The sequence below is a fragment of the Dromaius novaehollandiae genome, chromosome 1, assembly GCF_036370855.1.
Source record: "Dromaius novaehollandiae isolate bDroNov1 chromosome 1, bDroNov1.hap1, whole genome shotgun sequence".
NCBI lineage: Eukaryota > Metazoa > Chordata > Aves > Casuariiformes > Dromaiidae > Dromaius > Dromaius novaehollandiae.
Window position 1 is genome coordinate 128222473 of NC_088098.1, and position 20286 is coordinate 128242758.

General features: G+C 34.6%; 1 protein-coding gene across 9 annotated transcripts in view; it reads left to right on the plus strand.

Moving 5' to 3' along the window:
- Positions 1-20286, plus strand: part of DMD (dystrophin) — a 1316184-nt gene that overhangs the window by 585253 nt on the left and 710645 nt on the right. For all 9 annotated transcript variants that reach the window (XM_026096811.2, XM_064497835.1, XM_064497804.1 and 6 more), the window contains 4 exons: positions 4336-4446; positions 9068-9241; positions 12032-12187; positions 17515-17685. In XM_026096811.2, the coding sequence (XP_025952596.2) occupies positions 4336-4446; positions 9068-9241; positions 12032-12187; positions 17515-17685 (612 nt within the window). The remainder of the gene's footprint in view (positions 1-4335; positions 4447-9067; positions 9242-12031; positions 12188-17514; positions 17686-20286) is intronic.

Genomic DNA, 20286 nt, shown 5'->3' on the forward strand with positions numbered 1-20286 from the left:
AGCAGGGCATGCTTCTTTCTGAGGACTGGGCCAGTTTATGATCTGTCACAGAATGGAAATAACCCTTTTGTACAGGAACAGGTTTTAGAAATGAAGTTTTTAATTAGTAGACACATTTTCAATGAATTATTGTTCTCCTGCGGTGGACTTCAAAGGGAAAAAGAGATCAGAAAGAAGGGAAAGCTTTGGTTAATTCTAACAGCTTGTTTTGAACCTGATCCTTTTGCTGCAAGTGTTTAATGGCCAATAATTCATGAAGTTTACTGTATTTTATTGTACAAGTTTATGTGTCAAATTCAGACTAGGAAATTGGCCACTCTCATTTCAGTGTTGTGTCCATGGAAAATGTTTTACCTATTAGTTGCTTATTCTAAGTTCAAGTGATATCAGAATATAAATCTTCCCTGTTTCAACTGGGAATGTGTTAGTACACATATCATTTGAATCTTTTTTCTTCTGGATTTGTCCAGCTTTTGAGAAGTTATTAATTTGCTGACCTTGCCAGTAGAGTCATCGCTGACTCTGATGTAAGTCTTCCCTGTATTATGAATTTCTGGCAACCAGTATAAGAAAATACAGTGAGGTCAGGTAACTTGAAATTAAGGCAGCTTGGAGCATACTGTGCGGTATCAGATACACCTCTTGTGGCCTTGCCCTGTTCCTGAAGTGAATGGAACCAGCAGGGACTTCTTCCTTCTTAAAAAGCAGACAAAATAAACAAGGTGGACGCTAGTTCTGGGACAGAATATGGTATCTTTGACCTGCCCTAAGAAAGCAGTCTCACCCATGTTTTAATACTTTTATCGTTTTTTTTTTCAGAATGTCTTTCAAACTTTTTGGCAATTTGCTGATACTACATTGCTTGGGGCTGTTATCATAGTGCAGTCTTTCCAGTGTTAACCACACTAAAATCTGTATATGCATATTAAATATGGACTACAGCTACCCTGTCCCACAATATTAGGTTAATGTATGCTCTTATGTTTTGATATTTTTATTCTTTGATTATAAATAAATCATTTCCTTTTAATTAAATAGCTGAGGTTTTTTTCCAGATTAATTTCAGTTGTTCTAATCTTGCTGATCATTGTGGACCGGCATTTCTCTGTTTTATTAAATACTTCAGCCGGTTCTCTAATTATGTTATCAGATATTGATGTGTAGCGACATTTAGTCAAGCCTTATAGTTCGAGATTTGTCTTTATGCTCTGTTAGCTTTTTTCTAAAATGTTGTTATAGACGCATTAGATTGCAGGTAGCTTTGTAACATACTATCTCAGGTATTAAGTGAAAGAACTGTAACATTAGTTGTTTTGGCTTTCCTTTCTCTGATTCAAGGTATGAAAGGCTCTTCAAGGACTAGCTACAGTGCCAGTTCTCTGCTTTTTGATGTCAGTGTAGCAAGACTGTCTTCATTTCACTGTTCACCTTTTTTAAAATCAGGATTAGTAATTGAGAGAAATAATGGATAGAATGCCCCTGAGACTGCAATCCTTTTACTCTAGTAGTCCTCATTACAATACTAAAGCAATCCCTTTAATCTTGTATATATCTTTTAGTTTATATATATATATATATATATATATGCACACATATATGTGTGTGTGTATAAATTTTGCAAATTATTAAACTGGTTTAAAAAAATGCCTAACAATGAGTGGTGGAAAATGAGACTCCATAAGCCATAGTATGGAATAATTTAAGCACAGTGGTATATATTAGTTACATACCCTACATTATACTGCGGTGTGCAAGAAATGAAAGGAAGATAGTTCTTGCGAAGATTTTACTCTGTATTAAAGGATAATATAGACAGGAAGCACGGGGGAGAACAGAGGCAACAATAGTAGAAATGAAGAAAATCTGTGTTTTTGTATGGAAATTTAGAAGTCTGTGTAATAAATTCATGAGTCAAAAGGGGTGATATGTAAAAACAAATATCAAATTGGTTGAAAAGGAGCATAGACAGGTGTCATAAATTATCTTGTATCCATTCAAGACCAATTTAAACTTTCTACTGAGACTGTAAGCAGCGGTAGCAATTACAGAAAATCTTTTCTTGTTATAATCTTTTCTACTGTTCTTTCATGCTTTCCTCTAATGTGCTTGTTCCCTCTAATTCATATTTTGATGTCAGAGAAGGTGATGCTTCATCTCTCTCCTGCTGAGCAGTTTTAAAAAGGGAAGATAGAACAATCTCCGTGGAATGTCCCATAATACCTAATTATTAAAACCCTACTCTTATCTCTGCAGTGCTGCCTGACCTATTCAGATAAGAATTGTTCAGTTATATGCTTTCCAGAGTGACTCTGAGGTTGAGCAAAGTAAACTGGAAAATACAGCACAAAATCAGAGTTAATTGATGAGGTGCTCTAAAGGCAGAAGCAAACAGTTGAAATACCAGATGTGATATAATATCTTCTTATAACATTCAGACTCAAATATTCTTTGCATGTACAGTTCTGACTTCCAAGACATCAAGAAATGAGTTGACTAATTCTGAGTCACTGTCAACAATTTGGTCCATTTGCTGTACAAACAGTAAATAATCCTTTTACACTCCTTGTACACTTCAAGAGGGAAATTCTAAACAAGCAGAAAAGAAATATTCTAAACTATTAAATAAGCCTTCTCTCCTTCTATTGTGTCGTCCTTGCAATTGACCTTCCTGGTTTTCTCAAAAGTAAAATATCATATTTAGAAAATTCTACTACTTGCTCCAAATGTAACTGGCCACTCAGTAAATGGCTTTGAGAATGAGAAATCCAAATGCTCACTCTGAAAAGTAGAAAAAGTGCAATTATGATAAATTGAAGTGAAAAATTTCATGTAAATTGACAGTTTTTTTTCAATGATTTTGCTTTTACAAATGCTTTCCTGAAGAAAAATATTTAATTTCTCTAAAGGATACTGGATAATTGAGACTTATAAATATATTTTCTTAATTAATTATTTATTATCTTTTTTGTAAGTCTTTGTCTCCTAAAATGTATTTTAATATATTTCTAATATAACTTGTGAGAAACTGCTTTAAATCTAGTATTGTTACAACATGTTACATTTGTCTGCAAGTTATAACCGTGTAATACCCCTATATAGTAGAGAGTGTACAATCTATACAGCTTTGTAATTAACAACCTATGAAGATGTGATTAACAAATAATTTAATATTCATTTTTACTTATAATCAAACTTCAAGGAATCAAGTTACAATTGAAAACAGCTTTTCCTCATTTGCATAATTCTTCAAAGTTATACTCCTCTTTTCTTTTTTGAACTACACTAATTTCATATTTTACGAGTAGCTGGAGTATAAAGATAAATGCTTGTGCATATATTTAAATTTACAGCTTGTTTTGAGTATATTTGAGAAATGCTTGTAAATCATAGGAAAAAAATTAAATCTAAAATCACTTTTTCTTGCAGGAGTATAGGCCTTAAATATCTTTCCTGGTGGAGAAATGTCCTGTATTTCTTTCATATAGCAATTGTCCTTAGTGGTACTTGTCTAGCAATTCCACTTACACCAGATTCTCATTTTCTAACAATTTTAATGTAAAATTATTTGGATTACTCTGAATTATGTTCTAGCAATATGTATTACATTAATTGTTTTCCACTGCATTGTGTTACCCAGCATTGCTTAAGTTAATTGTTTCTTCTTGTAAGGTTGAATAACGATGAGCCAACAAAGGTATTTTTATTGTGGTGATTTGATCACATACTGGTTGCAGAAAGTGAAAACCAGAAATGTTAGAAAATGTTTAAAGGCAGTGCAGTAGATTCTGGTTAGTAACGTGCCACAGATTGAATAATGTCCTAGCTGTAGCACAACATCTGTGAGATGAAAATGTTGTTATACCTCGAAGATACTTTGATCAGATTTCTCTCAACTCTGCTGATGACACTGTGAAAATACTAAACAGGACACAGGAATAGCAAAGCAAATCCCTTTTCTATTTGTGGTTTTCTTTTCGGTGATTACTTTTCAATTTTCTTCCCAATGAAAATAGTTGCTTTTCTTCAGAAGAAAGATATCTGTATTTTTGTCTGCAGTTTAGTCACAGTTTCCTTAGCAAGATTATGTCATTATTGTCACAATGTCAGACAGTTATATGTTCAAGCAAGAGAAGGAATTATTATGTTCAAGAGAAACTAAACTGAATAATTTACAGGGCAGTGAACAAATAACTCTTTTATAATATTCTCCAATGATCCAATATATACTGCATAACTTTTATTTTAATGTGCTTCAAAATTAATTATTCCAAACAATCGTAACAAGATAAACGTTTTCTTCAAACACTTATTATTATTGTCTTTGTTTCTCAACAGAAAATACAATCTGAATTAACAAGCCATGAGATTAGTTTGGAAGAAATGAAGAAACGAAACCGGGGTAAAGAGGCTGCGAAAAGAGTTTTTTCCCAAATTGATGTGGCACAGGTATGCCAGTTTTACTTCCTGCATCTTTCCTTCGCTCGTGCAAACAAACAGCATTTGTATTACTGTTACTATAGTATGAAATATTCTTAAGATATCTTATATTTTAGCTGCTCCTTTCTATCTAGGAAATTAGCTTGGATAAAGCATACCATCTATGTTTTCTTACTGCCAAGTTTTTATTATAGTCTGCCTAATTAGTTGGCAACAGTTCTCAAGTACACAGAGCTGAAGTAATCAGCTGTGGAGGAGCACTATAAACAGGGAGTTTTGAATGTGCTACTGTTATAAGAAGTGACACCACTGTGAAGCTTTTCAGTATACCATTTAACGTACATAAAACTCTTTAGAGTTAAAAATATTTGGAAATGTGGGTAGAACTGTATTTAAGAGACAAAAACTGTAATTTAAATGTTTTCTTTCCACCGTAAATTATTTCTTACATCTTCATTTATATTTCACATTGTAAATAAGGGGTACAAGGAGAGTATTAAAATCCAAGCTGAGCAGCTCATTGCAATCACTGATTTAAAATGCCAGCTTTAGTTTTTTACCCTGTTGAGGATAACATTACTTTACCAAGCTTTTTGTGAAGACTGGTTTTTGCAAGTATTTTGGTGATGAGGCATTGAAGACTGTACAAGCTGTAAAGACAGCTTTTTGAAAAGTTTCTTAATTTGAAATGAACAAGTTACTGTTTTAATGTTTCCTCTCATCTACAAGACTAGCCTTTCTTTGATGAGAATATGTATGTGCATTTCCTTTTTTTTCTGTCTTCTTTCACCCTCTGATGGTCTCTACAGGAGCTCTGAAGTTGCCGCTATTTCTTCAGTGAAGTGCAGGCATCATTGGACTTTCTATCTATATGTTTATAAATCCAACAGCATGCAAGGGAGCACTACCCTTTGTAGGTGTACACTTTGTTTCTTAATCTGTTTTTGTGCACATGTTTTTCCTCAAGAGACTTCTCTAGATGACCATATATATTAGTTTTTGTTTTGACAGGATTGGCTGGGTCATTTTGAAAAACTTTTTTGGGTACGTAAATAGGAGAAAATGTAAACAAAAATAACAAATTTACATGAACGTAAAAATCTTTTAAAATATAAATAATGTAAGTATGAACAACCGAAAAAAGGTGAAAGCTGAACACTTTGTTCCAAAGACTTGTGACTGTATTTGATTTTAGGCTGGTGAACTGTATTGAATTAATTTGCGTCACTGTGAAGTACCTTCAGTGGTAAATCGCATTGCACAAGATCTGTCTTTACTTACTTTTTTCCTGAAGAGCGTCATTTACAAATAAATACTGCATGCATTTCTTTTTTGCACTAAATGTAAAATAAAAAAAAAGAACTAAAATATTTCTTATTTGACCTATATGAATTGTACTATTAATTCAACTATCTATCTAGACAGAAAATAAACAGCGATTTATGAAACAAAGTAATTGCCATGTAATCGTGAAACAACTGCTCATTGACCAAACTTATCCTGGCTTTTTGGATTACTGTAGATTGAGTTAGGTTCTGATCTTCAAAGCTAGGGATGGAAAGGAAGTTTAGCAAAACGAGAACCTATTTCTGCCGTGGTGTTGAAAGAACTAGTTAATCTTACTAGGTTAAAAGTGTTATAAGAAAGCAAAATCTTGCCTGATAATCTGTCTTTATGAAGTGCTGTTTTGGGGAATTCAATAGTAGATTCTTCACTGAAAGAAATGATACAGCAGACAAATGACATTCTTGTTACCTTATTATATTCATCTGTCTTTTAAGGTAAACACATTGTGTCATAGTAAAAAAAAATCCTTAGTTGACTCCCTCTCCTTACTGTCATTACTAATTCCTAGTGATATTTTAACATTATTTAATTCAATAGCATGAAAAGAATGTAAAAGTACAAAACATTATCTTGAATTATTGACAGAAATTAGTTCTGTGTTTGTCGTTTCCTGAGATAGCTTGGCTATAAATTCTGAAAAACTCTTGTTTTCAGTGTTAGCTGTATTTTAGTGCTAGTTCTTATTTCTTAGAATATTTACTTATCTGTACTTCTGCTTTGAATAAAATACAGTTCTTCTGCTTCTAAAGAAACCATTTTTCTTCAAAAGACGGAATGGATGACAATGACTTAGTTGAGGACTTTTCTTGTCTATCCTCAGTTGCTGTGTTCTCTATCGAGGCCAGCCAAGTTTGTCGGCTGATCGGGAAGCATGAGCAGCATGGGTGCCATCAGTTCTGCTGTCAGTGTAAAGCGGTGAATTCAGCCAGCTGTGCATTTTAAGTATTTAAGAATGTCCTTGTTACGTCTGATCCATTCAGCCCAATACCCTATCTTCAGTGGTAGCCAGAAGATAGAAACAAGGAAGAGTAGGGGGAACATTTAATGGTGTTTCCCCAGTTCACACTTCCAAATTCCAGGGATTTGCAACTCAGCAACTTCTGGGTCAGAGGTTTTTAAAAACTCGTAATGTCTAATTGCTCTGTGAACATATGTAAATTGCTGGCTAGTTACATAATTTAACTGTATGTTATGTGAAGAAGTGCTTCCTTTTCTTCATTTTGGACTTCCTATCTGAAAGTTTCATTTGATGTCACCTCTTCCTGAATTTTGAGAAAAAGTTATCATTTGCTATTCAAGCTTTTGCATGCCACTAATTTTACTCCCCCTCGGTTGTCTGTTTTCCAGACTGACTACTATGTTGACATACCAAAGCCTTTGATTATACCTTTGATTGTCCTGTCATCCTTCTTTACACATTCTTTACACATTTTCTATTTTTACAACAATTTGGGGGGGGGGGGATCAAAACTACACACAGTTTTCAGGCTCTTTATAGCTTTATACGATGGATTTTATACAGTGACAGGTATTTTGTTTTTTGTTCGTTTGTTTCCTAATCATTCCAAATACTTGCTTTGCTTTTTTGGCTGCTCTTAAGTATTGAGCCAGTGTTTTCTTGGAGCTTCCTGAGATAAATATAAGTATACATTGTAACTATTATAGTTATCTATTACAAACTCAACTGAGAGTGCTAATAAATACAGTAGTTTAGAACCTGCTTATTGGAGATAAAGCTTTGTTTGTTTTCTGTGATGCTTTACTTAATTTTTGGCAGAATTGAGTATCATTTGCCTTTTTTTTCATTCAGTCCCTCAGCACTGTGCAGTCCTTCAGTGACTCTTCACATATGGCTTTCATTTTCTCTAGCATTAATATTTCCATTCTCTCTCTTTTCTAGATCATTTTTAATGTATTGACCAACACAAATTGTAAGGGATATGATGGGGCATTGCAAGCTTCCCATAGGACTTGATCTTCATCAAGTTGAAGTATCACAAGAAGATGAAAAACCAATTAAGTATGAATTTAGTATATGCAAACACTCTGAAGAAAAATGAGAACATTTATGCATACCCTTTGTTTCCTGTTTTTATTCATTTAGTCAATTATTTATCCAGGAAAAGACTTCTTGTCTTACTCCATGGGATCTCAATTTCATTAAGTGTTTAATGGGGAAATATTGTCAGAAGAAAGTTTTCTAAGTACTCTGTGTTACCCAGAATTGTCATTTTCACAGGATTGATGGCTCTTTCAGAGAAATCTAATAGACATGGGAGGCATGATTTCCCTTTTCAAAGGCTAAGCTGATTTTTACTAATGCCATATATTTCTATATATAGGCTAATTATGTTTCTTACTATAGTTTTTCTCAGTTTGTGTAGTACAGACAACAGATTTATAGGCATGAAGTGTCCAGGATTTGAAGAAAAAAAAAAATGTGAAGTGTGTTTGCAAATGCTGAGTTCTTATGTAATTATTTGTCCATTTCTTGGTGATACTGTACTTTTCAAACTGTAGGAAGGCATATCCTACTGGAAGTTTGCTGTGTACCCCTATAAGGACATGAGTTCTGAGTCCTGTAAATAATTAAAATGCCTTTTCTTTGCTTTATTTTTAATTATTTTCTTTCCTCTGAGGTAGAGATCATATAAGCGAGCAGTATGATTAATTGAGAAAGATAATGAATTGTGAAAATTGTGAAATTAGATTCTTGTCACAGATTTTACTGCCTTCAAATTAGTTTCTCTTTTCTCTAGGTTATGGCTTTTGAAATGAAAATAGAAATCCAATATATGCTTTAAATCTCAATTTTTGTGCCAGACCTACTTACTACCAAGAACCTTCAGTTGTATTTCACTGAGAGACTAAAAGATTTACTCTAATACCATGAAGTGGCATCATGGCAGAGAGCTGATGAGCATTCACTCTTGAACTCTTCTTTGTACTATGCTCAAGCCATTCAACCTCTCTCCTCACCCCTCCAACATTTTATATATCAGAAAATATGTAAATTCTTCCTTTCTTCAGCTGAGTTTATGTGCTTTTTTGTCACTGGCTCTGCCACATCCCATGTCCTTGATGAGGCGAGAATTTTCCCCCCTCCTGTGGAAACAGATTCTCTGCAGCTGATATTTTCCCCAAAAGATTTTGGTTCTTTAAATATAGAACGGGAAACTGTACTGATTGATAATGGATTATCAGCATTCTGAAGCCAATCTAAGATTTATCTTCAATATTGATTTAATTTCACTTTTACTACTCACCTATGTTTGCTTTTCAGAAAAAGCTGCAGGATGTGTCCATGAAGTTTCGCTTGTTCCAGAAGCCAGCCAATTTTGAACAGCGTCTGCAAGAATGTAAAAGGATTTTAGATGAAGTGAAATTGCAGGTGCCCAAGTTGGAGATGAAAAGTGTTGAGCAGGAAGTGGTGCAATCACAGTTGGATCACTGCATGGTGAATATATAAAGATCCTGTTTTTCTATTAGTTTCCTACCTATTCTGTCCTTCAGATTCGAAATATTTTTAATGATGTTTTCAGCATTTCTTTGGGAGTTATTAGAAAAAGTTCTGAGAGAGATTTAAGAGCAAAGTTGTGCGATGAAAGTTACAGGAACATTTTTAAAATTGGACATGTTTATGGAGAGGAGTTAGAGAGAAGGGGTTGATCCTTATTGTCCCACCTCTTTTCTTGCTTGGAAATGAGTTTAGAAGGACATTGTCCACTTAAAATTCTATTCAATTTTAAAGTTTGCAAAGCTATAATAAGATGGTGGAATAGCTCTAACATCTTTTCTAGTCTTATAGTAACTTCTTCCTTTCTGTATAGTGTTCTCTGTTCTCCTGTCATGGTAAAGACCCTCTCAGAAGCATGGAATACTAATGAAATGAGTGAAAATGTTTGGAAATATGGAGTTATGTGGAGAAAGCTAAATGTTACATAATGTTGCCCAGCTTTCAGGATGAGAAACAAAATATCAGTTATTCATGAAACTGAAAAAATTTAAATATCAAAACATTTTGCATTTCAGTCAGGTTTCAAATAGTGATCATACACTTTCACTATATAAGAGTACAAGTAAAGACGCCTTTTCCGATTCCCCCCTCTATCTTGCATTTGAGTTTATCTCCCTAGATGGGCTATATTTTCCACAATACGATACAATCACAGGAGTCCATGATATAGCCAGAAGAGATGTGGCAATGCATGAAATCTATTCTAGCTGGGAAACCCCAGACATAAAGGAGAAGCATAGAGTACCCTCATTAGAGCTTTGACAATAGGAAAATGGAGATTTTTAACATGAACAATCAGGACAATCAGATTGTTAGGAACAATCTCCTTGTCTTCAGCTGCCTTTTGTGGAGCTTTGGTATGCCTTAAGACAGCTTTTTGCCTCAGGCTCTTTCAGATCTAAATGTAAGAATTTAAAGAAAAAAATAGGTGTAGAACAAGTTGATGGTGTTTCTTTACATCTTGGGTTTTTCTTTAATGCAACTACCCTTAAATTCATGTTCTTATCAGAATTATATGGTATTTAGAAACCCTCTACTGCATTAAAGTAGTTCCACTCAGCAGTTAGTTAGTTGTTGCAGCCCTGTAGCTGTCATGCTCTTGGGAAGCCTCATAGTGGTTTTTAGAGCATCTTTGTCTACTTAAAGATTCTGATGATGTTTCTGTTTAGAAAAGTAGAGTCATATTATACTATCAGTTGTTGGCCAATGTGTATCATACACGCTTGTATTTATCATATAAGGCACCTAAGATCCCTTGGACTGCAAGGTAGTATATAAATAGATAATAAAATAATAATCCTATTGAGAATCATCTTAACCTTAGATTGCAGAGAAAATGTGTTTGTTTTTTTTTTTTCTTGTCAGATCTGCTGGGAAAAAAGTCTTACCTTTACCTGTAGTGTCTAGACAGTCTAGACAGATTTTACACTGTGGTGAGATACTACTACTAAGAGGAAAGTTCAAAAAACTGGGAAAGAAAAAAGTACAATATAGTTTATTTTGCAGTTCTGTCAAAGGGTGCAGGGCAGTAAGTTTAATTTCCAGCATGTCACAGGAAAATGCCTGAACACAGAGTTATGGTAGACAGTTCAACAATAAAACTTCTCAACAGCTTCACATTTGTCATTGTTCACCTACCTATGTGATATTGGATACTCTGTATCTCTGTGGAGTCTTCTTCCATGATGGAGTTCACTGGAATTTCTATGTCACAGCAGAATTAAATTCTAAATTAAATAGAAATATAAGTTCAACTTCAGCACTACTTATATCAATGTGGGCATTTATGTGGTTATTAAATGGCTTGGGGTACCAAGTTATAGATTTAAATGCAGTTGTCATATTCAGACTTTCTGCATATGGAAAGAAAGGACAAAGCTTACTGTTTTCTTAGTATCGCTCTTTTGAAATATTAAGTAGGTATGTATAGCACTTACAGATTGCTTGCATGGCAGTGCTTACTGAACAGCTGTTTAACCCTGATTTTCCGCTTAGTTATTGAAATAATAAAGGAACATATAGTGAGTTATTTAATATATTTTGACTTAAACTTGTTTTATTACTTTTTCGTGTAGATTTTACTTATTTAATTTTGAAAACAAGGTTAAACTCAATACATGTAGGGAAAAACCTCTATCCTACCAGTCTCCAATGAGTAGTATGAAAAACTGTCAGATTTCTTATTAAAGTGAGTTTAGTGGTTATGTGTAGTTTAAATATACCCAACAAGCTCTATGAGATGACAGAAGACACCTATTGTTTTAAGTATTGCATTATCTAAATCAGTTTGAAAACAACCTTTATCATATGTTATTACAATTAGTGACGGCCTGTATTTTCTTGTCTGTAATTGCCTGTAATTGTAATTGTCCTGCCATTGCTGCTGTCGACATGTCTTTGCAACAAGTATTAGTAGTGGTAAACTGTTCTGAATCTATTAATTTGGGTTCTGATTTAGAAGCTGTGATTGATTTGTCTCCTAAACATTTACTTGTATATATTCGGGCTGGGCTTTTGCTATCCTTAGGTCACATACCTGGCATGTGATGAGCAATCTGAACTCCACTAGCTTTCTAATGGGAGTTGAAGGTTCTTGGTCTTGCATGATGGTGCTTTTATATAGCAAACAATGTGTAGAATTCTAGTGCGTCTGTATAATAGCTTCCACAGTATTTTCCCTTTTACTTATTTTAATTGTGGTGCTTCTGTTTCATGTTCTGACTTGATTAGAAATTATATAAAAGTCTGAGTGAGGTGAAGTCTGAAGTGGAAACCGTGATAAAAACTGGAAGGCAGATTGTTCAAAAGCAGCAGACAGAGAACCCAAAAGAACTGGATGAAAGACTTACAGCTTTGAAGTTGCAGTATAATGAATTGGGTGCAAAGGTAAGCTCTGTGGTTTTATAATGCAAAAGTATGCTCTCATTTTAACTTGCAAAGTGAAAACTAATCGGTATGGTAAGTTAATAGTCATTTTTTATCGGTTACTTTCAAAGGCCCTCACATTTTCTAAACAGTGGGACACAAGGAATGATGCCAAAAGCAAATCCACAAGATGGATATTCAGTTGTTCTAATAAAAAAAAAAAATTATCAAATTATAAAATTGCATTATTAGAGTTTAAAACTATACTTCCTTAACATTTTCACTTGTTTTTGTTTTCTACTTTATTGTTTTTTTGGGCAGAGGGGGTGTCATTTCTTTTTAATGGCTCATTAGCAGTTACTAGTTTCAAACACTTCAGATCAGAAAAAATCTTTAGATCACATGAGTAATTTTTTCACATTTTATCTTAAATGCTACTTCAAAAAAGAGAAAAACCTACCTTTTCATTTCCTTCTGCCTCTGATTGTACAGATCTTTAAGTATTTCATTTCTTTTGTTGCTGTTCAAAAATCTATTGGCTGAAAGTTCTTTCTACTGCAGCTTTCTTCAGGGGACATTTTCCCACCACTCCACCTTGCTTCCTCTGCATCTTGAGTTTAACTACACATATACTCAATTCCTTTAACAACTGTTACCTCATTTATATATACTGTGTAAAACCCTGTTCACATTTCCACATGCAGTCTTTGTTCATGACGTTTATCTTAATATGTAAACGACATATAATACTGTTCAGTCATCACAATGTGGAATAACTTCCCCATTGTTTTGTATCTCGGATACCAGCAAGCACTTGTTTAGAATTTGGCCATTTAGTCATCATCTTCCATTTCGTAGGAGTTACTGAATTTTTTTCATGTTGGGTGAAAGTGAATCATCCTTAGTGCTCAGTAGTGAAAAATGCATTGTCTTGGAATAGAAGTATTCAGGAAATTTCTATTTTTTAGAACTATCTGGCTTTCATACAGTACTCAATTTGATCACTAAATATATATTAGAATATAATTAAGAGGACTATACGAGTATTTTCTCAATATTCTCTTTTCTCATTTCTGCTTAACCTATACCAAAAACAAATTGTTTTCAATATATGACAGTCTGTTTTGCGTTATAAAGCAATGATAAATTATTATTTGCAAGTAACCTTGCTGAACCAAACCTATTAATTTCCAGAGCACTGTCATTCCTGGTGTAATATTTCCTTCTACGCATCATCTATCTCTATATGTATTCATGTACAGTTCAATGCAGTTACAGACATGGTTACTAACAGGACAATGTTTTTGTTTACTCAGAATTTTCCCTAGAAGTCAACTGAATAGACAATAGGAAAGACAGATTACTAACAGATATTAACAAGGCTGTGTTTGAACAAAAAACGCATATCAATCCCTAAAGGCTTAAAGGAAGCTTCATGCAAATACTACTGTTAACCACTATCTTTAATTAATTTATTTTCTTCCTCCTGCACTTACTAGATTTATTCACAGAACTTGTAAAAACTTTAGAGTAAATTTGATGCCGTATGTGGCTGAATGCACATCATGAATGAAAGGTATGGTTATCTGTTTATTGCTGAAATTTATACAGTTCTAATATACAGAATAGCAGAAAATGCAATTCTTTACTTTGCCAGATTATAAATTATTAAGACAAATGAATACTAATCATTAATAACAGTAAAATTATCTCCAGTAATTCTGTGTGTCAGTATGCGCTTTAAGCACCTAATGATCATCAAGCCCCACTTGCTATAGTACAGTGAAATGGTAAGACTTCCGCAGATAATATTCATTTGGAAAGCTGAATTAAAACAGTTCTCTGTCTTGCTAGAAAATGAAGGTATTAAGAGACATCAGTCTTTTCAGTGTGAATAAAATTGGACAGTCTACTTCAGTAAGGTGTAGATAGCTATCATTTGACATAATATATTTGTTTTTTATTTTACAAAGGGCTACGGCATTTATTACTGCATTATAGTTAACATTACAACAGAAAGGTGCTTATCTAATGAAAGGATAAAAATGTGCCATTAGGGAACTGTTAGTGATCTGAAGTGAGCAATATTGCAGATTAATGTGGGTCAAACATCCAAAATGCTGTGCTTAGCTTTGTTGTCCTAGATTTCATTTTTCACATTTACTTTTACATAGTATAGTAGTTAGTTATTTTAGAGTCTCAAATGTCCAGATGTAGAGAACTAAAATAATCACTTCTATTTAAAACAGTCCCTAATAAGTACATTCTTAAGCATGTGGAATGGATTTTATTAAATGTGCTGAAGTGTCATGTAATGCGGAGCTCTCAGACAGGAAAATTGCAGTCAACAAAGTTTTAATCATTTCTAATGAATATCTAATTTCCTACAATACCTGCTGTATTCCATATAGACAAAGGATTTGGGATACAAGTACTTGACACTCTCTGAATCTAAAAATTCTTCCCCTTGAAACAGAGGGGAGTTGAGGGTTGGTTTGTTCTGTTTGTTTGTCTGTTTTTAGCATATATACATAGGGATATAAATTCCTGTCATTAGACTTGTCCAGTCCAGGACCTGTCTACTGATCCAGGAATGAGTTTTGTGTCTTCAGAATATCAAGGTTTGCCCCTCATTTTTAACCAAATATGTTTTCCAGCTGCGATCAATGATTTGAAAATGAGTAGTGGTCTTAATGCAAATAGGTTTGAGATGAAATCGCAAGAGGCCAAAATGTCATTTGCGTATCATGGTGTAGTGGTTTTATTTATGATAATAAATATTTCTTGCCTGTGCTTGCTTTTGCATTCAGTCTTTTCAGAAGGCTTTTGCATTCATTTGCCTGTGGTTTCTCTCTCTGATACAGATACATGTAAACATATAGGTACAAACAGTTGTATTACAGCTTAGATAAGTTTGTTGCTTATGAGTGGCTATGAAATCGGGAGTCCGTAGTACCCTTATGCCAAATCTCTCTATGGTAATTCAGCGTAAGAAGTAGCTAGACTCTGTAAAAGAAAGTGGCAGTAATTAATGATCTTGCTGCTCTCCTAAGGGCCTTTCACGCTGTGTAGGCTATCAGTTACAAGGTCGGGTCATTCCTCACTCACTCACTGCTGCACAGGAATTTGGCTGTTAGACTTAAGCTCTAAAACAAAAAGGCTAAAAAAAATCTTTATTTTTGCTTTAAATTTCTGTGTTTTCCATTTTATTGACAGTAAGTTTTATTTATCATATCCAAAGGTTCCTGCGAATAAACTATCCAACATATCTAAAATAGCTTTAAAATAGAGAAAAAAAAATTATGGTGGTAGCACGTATTTGATAGCATTGTAGAAAGCAGACAGCCTTAAGAGGGCAGTGTTTCCTATTTTTCTTTAGAAACATATTTTTACATTTAAAGTACAAGGAGAAACTGATAAAACTAACCCCTGGAACATGGGAACAGTGGAATATTATTGATACTATATGCAGAATAGGTATATATTATATATATATCAACCCAAATTTTTTCATGTTTGATTATGTATCAGTAGGTTTTTTTCTTTTATGGTCTAGCAAGTGTTAATGATTCAGTCACACTTAGGATAATGATTTTGCACTGCATTGCTGCTAAGTACCTGCAAATAGTTATTTGCCATGGCTTGTATTTGTTAACTGCGATATTTTCATTATTTCTAATCATCAGAATCACTAATACTGATCAGAAGAGGCAAAAAACACATGGATTCCTGGCTCCCTGTGTGTGAATCTCTGTTTAGCTAAAGAGATGAGCTGTGTGGTCCTTCTTAGGGATTTACCTCTAGTTCTTCCTCTTGTCATGAATTGTTAATTCTGAGGACATATTTAATGAATTTGGTATATGAGAAAGCACATAAGCTATATTCAGTGAAGAAGAAACATTCTTAGATTTTAGTAGCAAGCCTCTACTGAGTGGTGACATGTGAGAGGGGACACGTTGTTGCTTACTCTCTGGGAAAGTCTGATCTGTTTACACAGGGGTAGCAAAATTCTCCTTACAGGAGAAGGAAGCATCACAAACTTTGATCAGTGTGCCACTGGTTGCATTCAAACAGCTTCAAAGCCCAGAGCTTGTGTGGGGAATGGGCTTCAAGGGAATATAAGAAAGGGTTGGCTCTCCAAGGGAACTACACATGGTAAGGAGGAACAAGAATGTGAAAGGGAGCTATGATGGAAGATGGGGAGGACCATGGAAAAGAAGCTTGGCACTACAGTCTACAAACTGCACTTCCTTTAAGAAGTCTGTAATATATCCTAACATCCTCATTGTTTTGCCTACTGTTAGTAAACACCTGCGAACTCCTAGGAAAACATATCTTTCTCTAGTTCATTTATTTAGAAGAGAGATGGCTAATCTTTCACTTAGTGCCAGCCAGAATCTCATGGAGGCACTTGAGCTCAGTAAGCTTGGTTTTCCCCCTATTATGAAAGAAAGTAAAATCATTATACGACCAAAGCACAAGTGTTCCTATTGCAGGAGGGGTGTGAGTCTGATTGCCTACTGGGGACAACTTGCGTCCTGCTAAGGAGACAGACACATTTTTCATAAGGTGATGGGAGTGGGGCAAGACCGCTTGGGGAAGAGTGCATCAGAGTGTAATGCAAACTATATGAATTGTTCCACAACGACCCAAATAAATGTTATTAAACCATGGAAAGGATTTACAAATGATGTACATTTCTGCTGAATTTTTTTCAGTTTGCTTTGATAAAAGAAAAAAACAATTACAAGCTTCTATGCAAAAATGCTACATTTAAAGAGTATGATTCAGGCAGCAAAATCATATGCTAAGAAATTCCAAACCTAAGGTTAACTGTGCAGACTTAATTTGACATCATTCAGTGGATTTTGTGTTTCAAGGTTTTGGGATTTGTTTGGCAGAGAACTATTTCTTTCTTCTGTATAGTATAGCTACATAGAGAAAAACTGAATGTTCAATATCACTGTAAAGCCATCTGTATGAAAATACACTATTTGAAGGCTTTTGATATCTATTCTGTGTCTCAAGGAAAGCCTACTAATTCGTCTCTTCCAACATTTGCTATGCATGACTTCAAAAGGGAGGAGGAGGTTCACTGAGGTCTGCTGCTAGTTCAAACTCAATGAATCATTATGCACAGATTGTTCTTGTAGCTGTTTTAATACTAACAGCAAGATTACAGGTATTGAGAGAACTAAGGGAAGATTTATAACTACATTAAAAGTGCAGCTTGCCTTGTAAAATTACAAGTTCAACTGTCATAGAAAAATGGTGTATAAAAATATTATATAAAAGGCATTAGAACAGTATGACTGAGGAGTTAAGAAAAACATGTTTTCTTTCTGCAGGTGACAGAAAAAAAGCAAGAGTTAGAGAAATGCTTGAAATTGTCCCGGAAGCTACGGAAAGAAATTAATGCTCTGACAGAATGGCTTGCAGCAACAGATGCAGAACTGACAAAGAGATCAGCAGTGCAGGGGATGCCTGGCAATTTGGATGCTGAAATTGCCTGGGGCAAGGTAACAATGTAGCACTGTACTTTTAGATATCTCATCTTAGGTATATTAAAAAAGCTTGATAAATAAAATGAATAAAAATTCTGTCATATAAATTGGTGGAACTTCATAACTGTTATGGTATTATCCCGCCATAATATTACTGCTTAGAAAAGTAACCATCTTATCTCTGCATATATCCATAGCACACTTCACCTTTTATATTGCAGTAATCTTCATCGAGATGAATTAAGAATTAGGATTTCTTTTTTGTAGACTGCTTTAAATTATCCGTGCAGAATCCATGCAAATAGAGATCCAAGTTGGCACAATTGGAGAGGGAGGCTCTTAGGTACCCTGTCACTAAACTGAAGAACTCTCCCTCTCTCTCATTCTGTTCCTTTCATGGTTAGAAAAGTGCTTATTTAACAGTAGAACAGCTCCAATAAATGAAGGATTAAGGATGTTAGAAGACTCTATATTCCACGTGTTCAGGTAGCAGCCAAGATGTGGGATATTTGATCTCTTACTCCTTTTATTTTGGAGTTCATTCATTCTCATTCTGGGGGTTTCTTAGCTTTTGTGACTTCACCTTGAACTCTAATGTTAGGTTAAAACTCAAAGCCTAAAATGAAACTTGCCTCAAAATTACTGTGTGTGCTACAGATTAGATGAAAATTATACAGAATCACTGAGGAATGCAAGACTTGTTCATCAAACTGTATAGCTATGTGTGATGGTGAGACTTTAGCTAGTAGTGAATGACACTGTGCTAACCTAGTTTATATTCTGCATATGTAATGAAAATACATTTTAACTCAGAACATCAGCAAATCAGGCCATCATTATACACACATATCAAAATCTGTGTTTTTGAGGAAACTATGTTCAACATTATGCAAAGCTTCAAAAATTCAAATAGCTGCATGCAGCCAGCCCCATTTTGAGTAAGTGTTCCCAATGCTTTAATGCCCCCAAACTAATCTGTCAGTTACTCAAAGCATTTCCCCAGTAAAGAAAACAAAAATAAACTTTGGTGGTGGTAAACTATACAGCACACTTCTGCTGAAGCAGAAAGGCAAACTGCATGTTCGTATGTGCTTTTTCAAGAAAGTTAATGCAGATGTGTGTAGCTGCAAAGCAGTATAAATAGAAAGATTTGTCTTTAATATCATTTAATAGTTAGACATGACCCTTAATGCTTTGTAGCTTGCATAATGAGACCTTAAAGCAAGGCTGATGGTCAGTGCAGATACACAATGGGAAGCCGTTGCTGTGCCTCACTCTTGCTACAACAAGTACTACAGATTTCTATCTCATGACAATCAAAAGGGTAACAAAATGTAGTTAAAATGAGAAATATTAATGTGAGATATATGTTAAACAGGTGAGCGACTCTATCTAGTAATCTTCGGGAATGCCATAGAGAATTGTGAATTTTCGTGAGGAATTGATACAAAAAAGGTGGCAGAAGAGATTGGTAACTGGCAAAATGTGGCTTCAGCTCCAGCCTGGAGCCATCCTGTATGTCTAACCTCACGTACTATCTTAGCTCTTCTGCTTCAATCAGTTCAGCACAAAAATAAGAATAAACGAACAACCTTGGATGAAAACAGCTGCCTCTTGCTGAAGTATGTATTTATTAAGTCAGCAGCTTTTGGAATTCCTTTGTCAGGATTCTTTTTATGAAGTAGAAGCCTGTATTCACGTAAATATAAGTGGATTTTTAATTTTGAACATTCCAACAGAAAGCATGGGTCGCAGGTGCTGGCTTTCCCACGAAGAGGCAGGTAATGTCGTATGCTATCGTGTAGACTTTAAACCTCTTGTGAGGACTTCCTAAATCAGTGTTACACTGATATCCTGTGTGGACTTCGGTGAAGCATCATGCAAAACAGTACATCAATAATTCAGTCCCCAGAATGAGGGCCTCACAATATCCAAGTAACATCGCAGCTTTGTGCTTTGGGCCTCCTAGGAAAATAAGCTGCTGAAGACAGTAACCAGTCTAATGAAATGCACTGAGAGGAGAATTAGACCCAGCAGACTGCCGTTGTAAGGCAAGTATGTAGAAGAAGCTAGCACGGAAAGTGGAGGAGGAGAGAGGAGAACTCAGTAGTCAGAATGAATTGAAAATTTGATGTGTGCTGCTGTGGATTTAACTAGCCAGAGAGCTCATAATCTTTTTTCTGTACAGCACCAGGAAGCAGTTATATTTATTACTGCACTTTTTTTCTCATTCATTTTCAGTACCAAAGATTTTCTTTAAAAGTCAAAGGAACTCAGAGGATCTCAAAGATAATTACAGAAGTTAGAATAAAGGAATAACACATATAAACATTGTCTTCAAGGTGTAAACACTGAGAAATAAATGGGAATGTCCACCTGGAGTAGGAAGTGACATTAATTAGAAAAAAGATTAATCTGAACATGAAGAGAAGTCTAGAATTTTTTTAAGGATACCATGAAAAGCTTGTTGGCTGAGTTATGTGAAAGGAGATGGGCAATTTCCTGACAACTGTAAATCATGCTTTGTTACTCAGAATAGACAAGTTCAATATTTCCATTTGCATTTGGTTCTGTTATAGCAGATAGCAAAAAGGATATGTGGGTGGAAAAATAGTC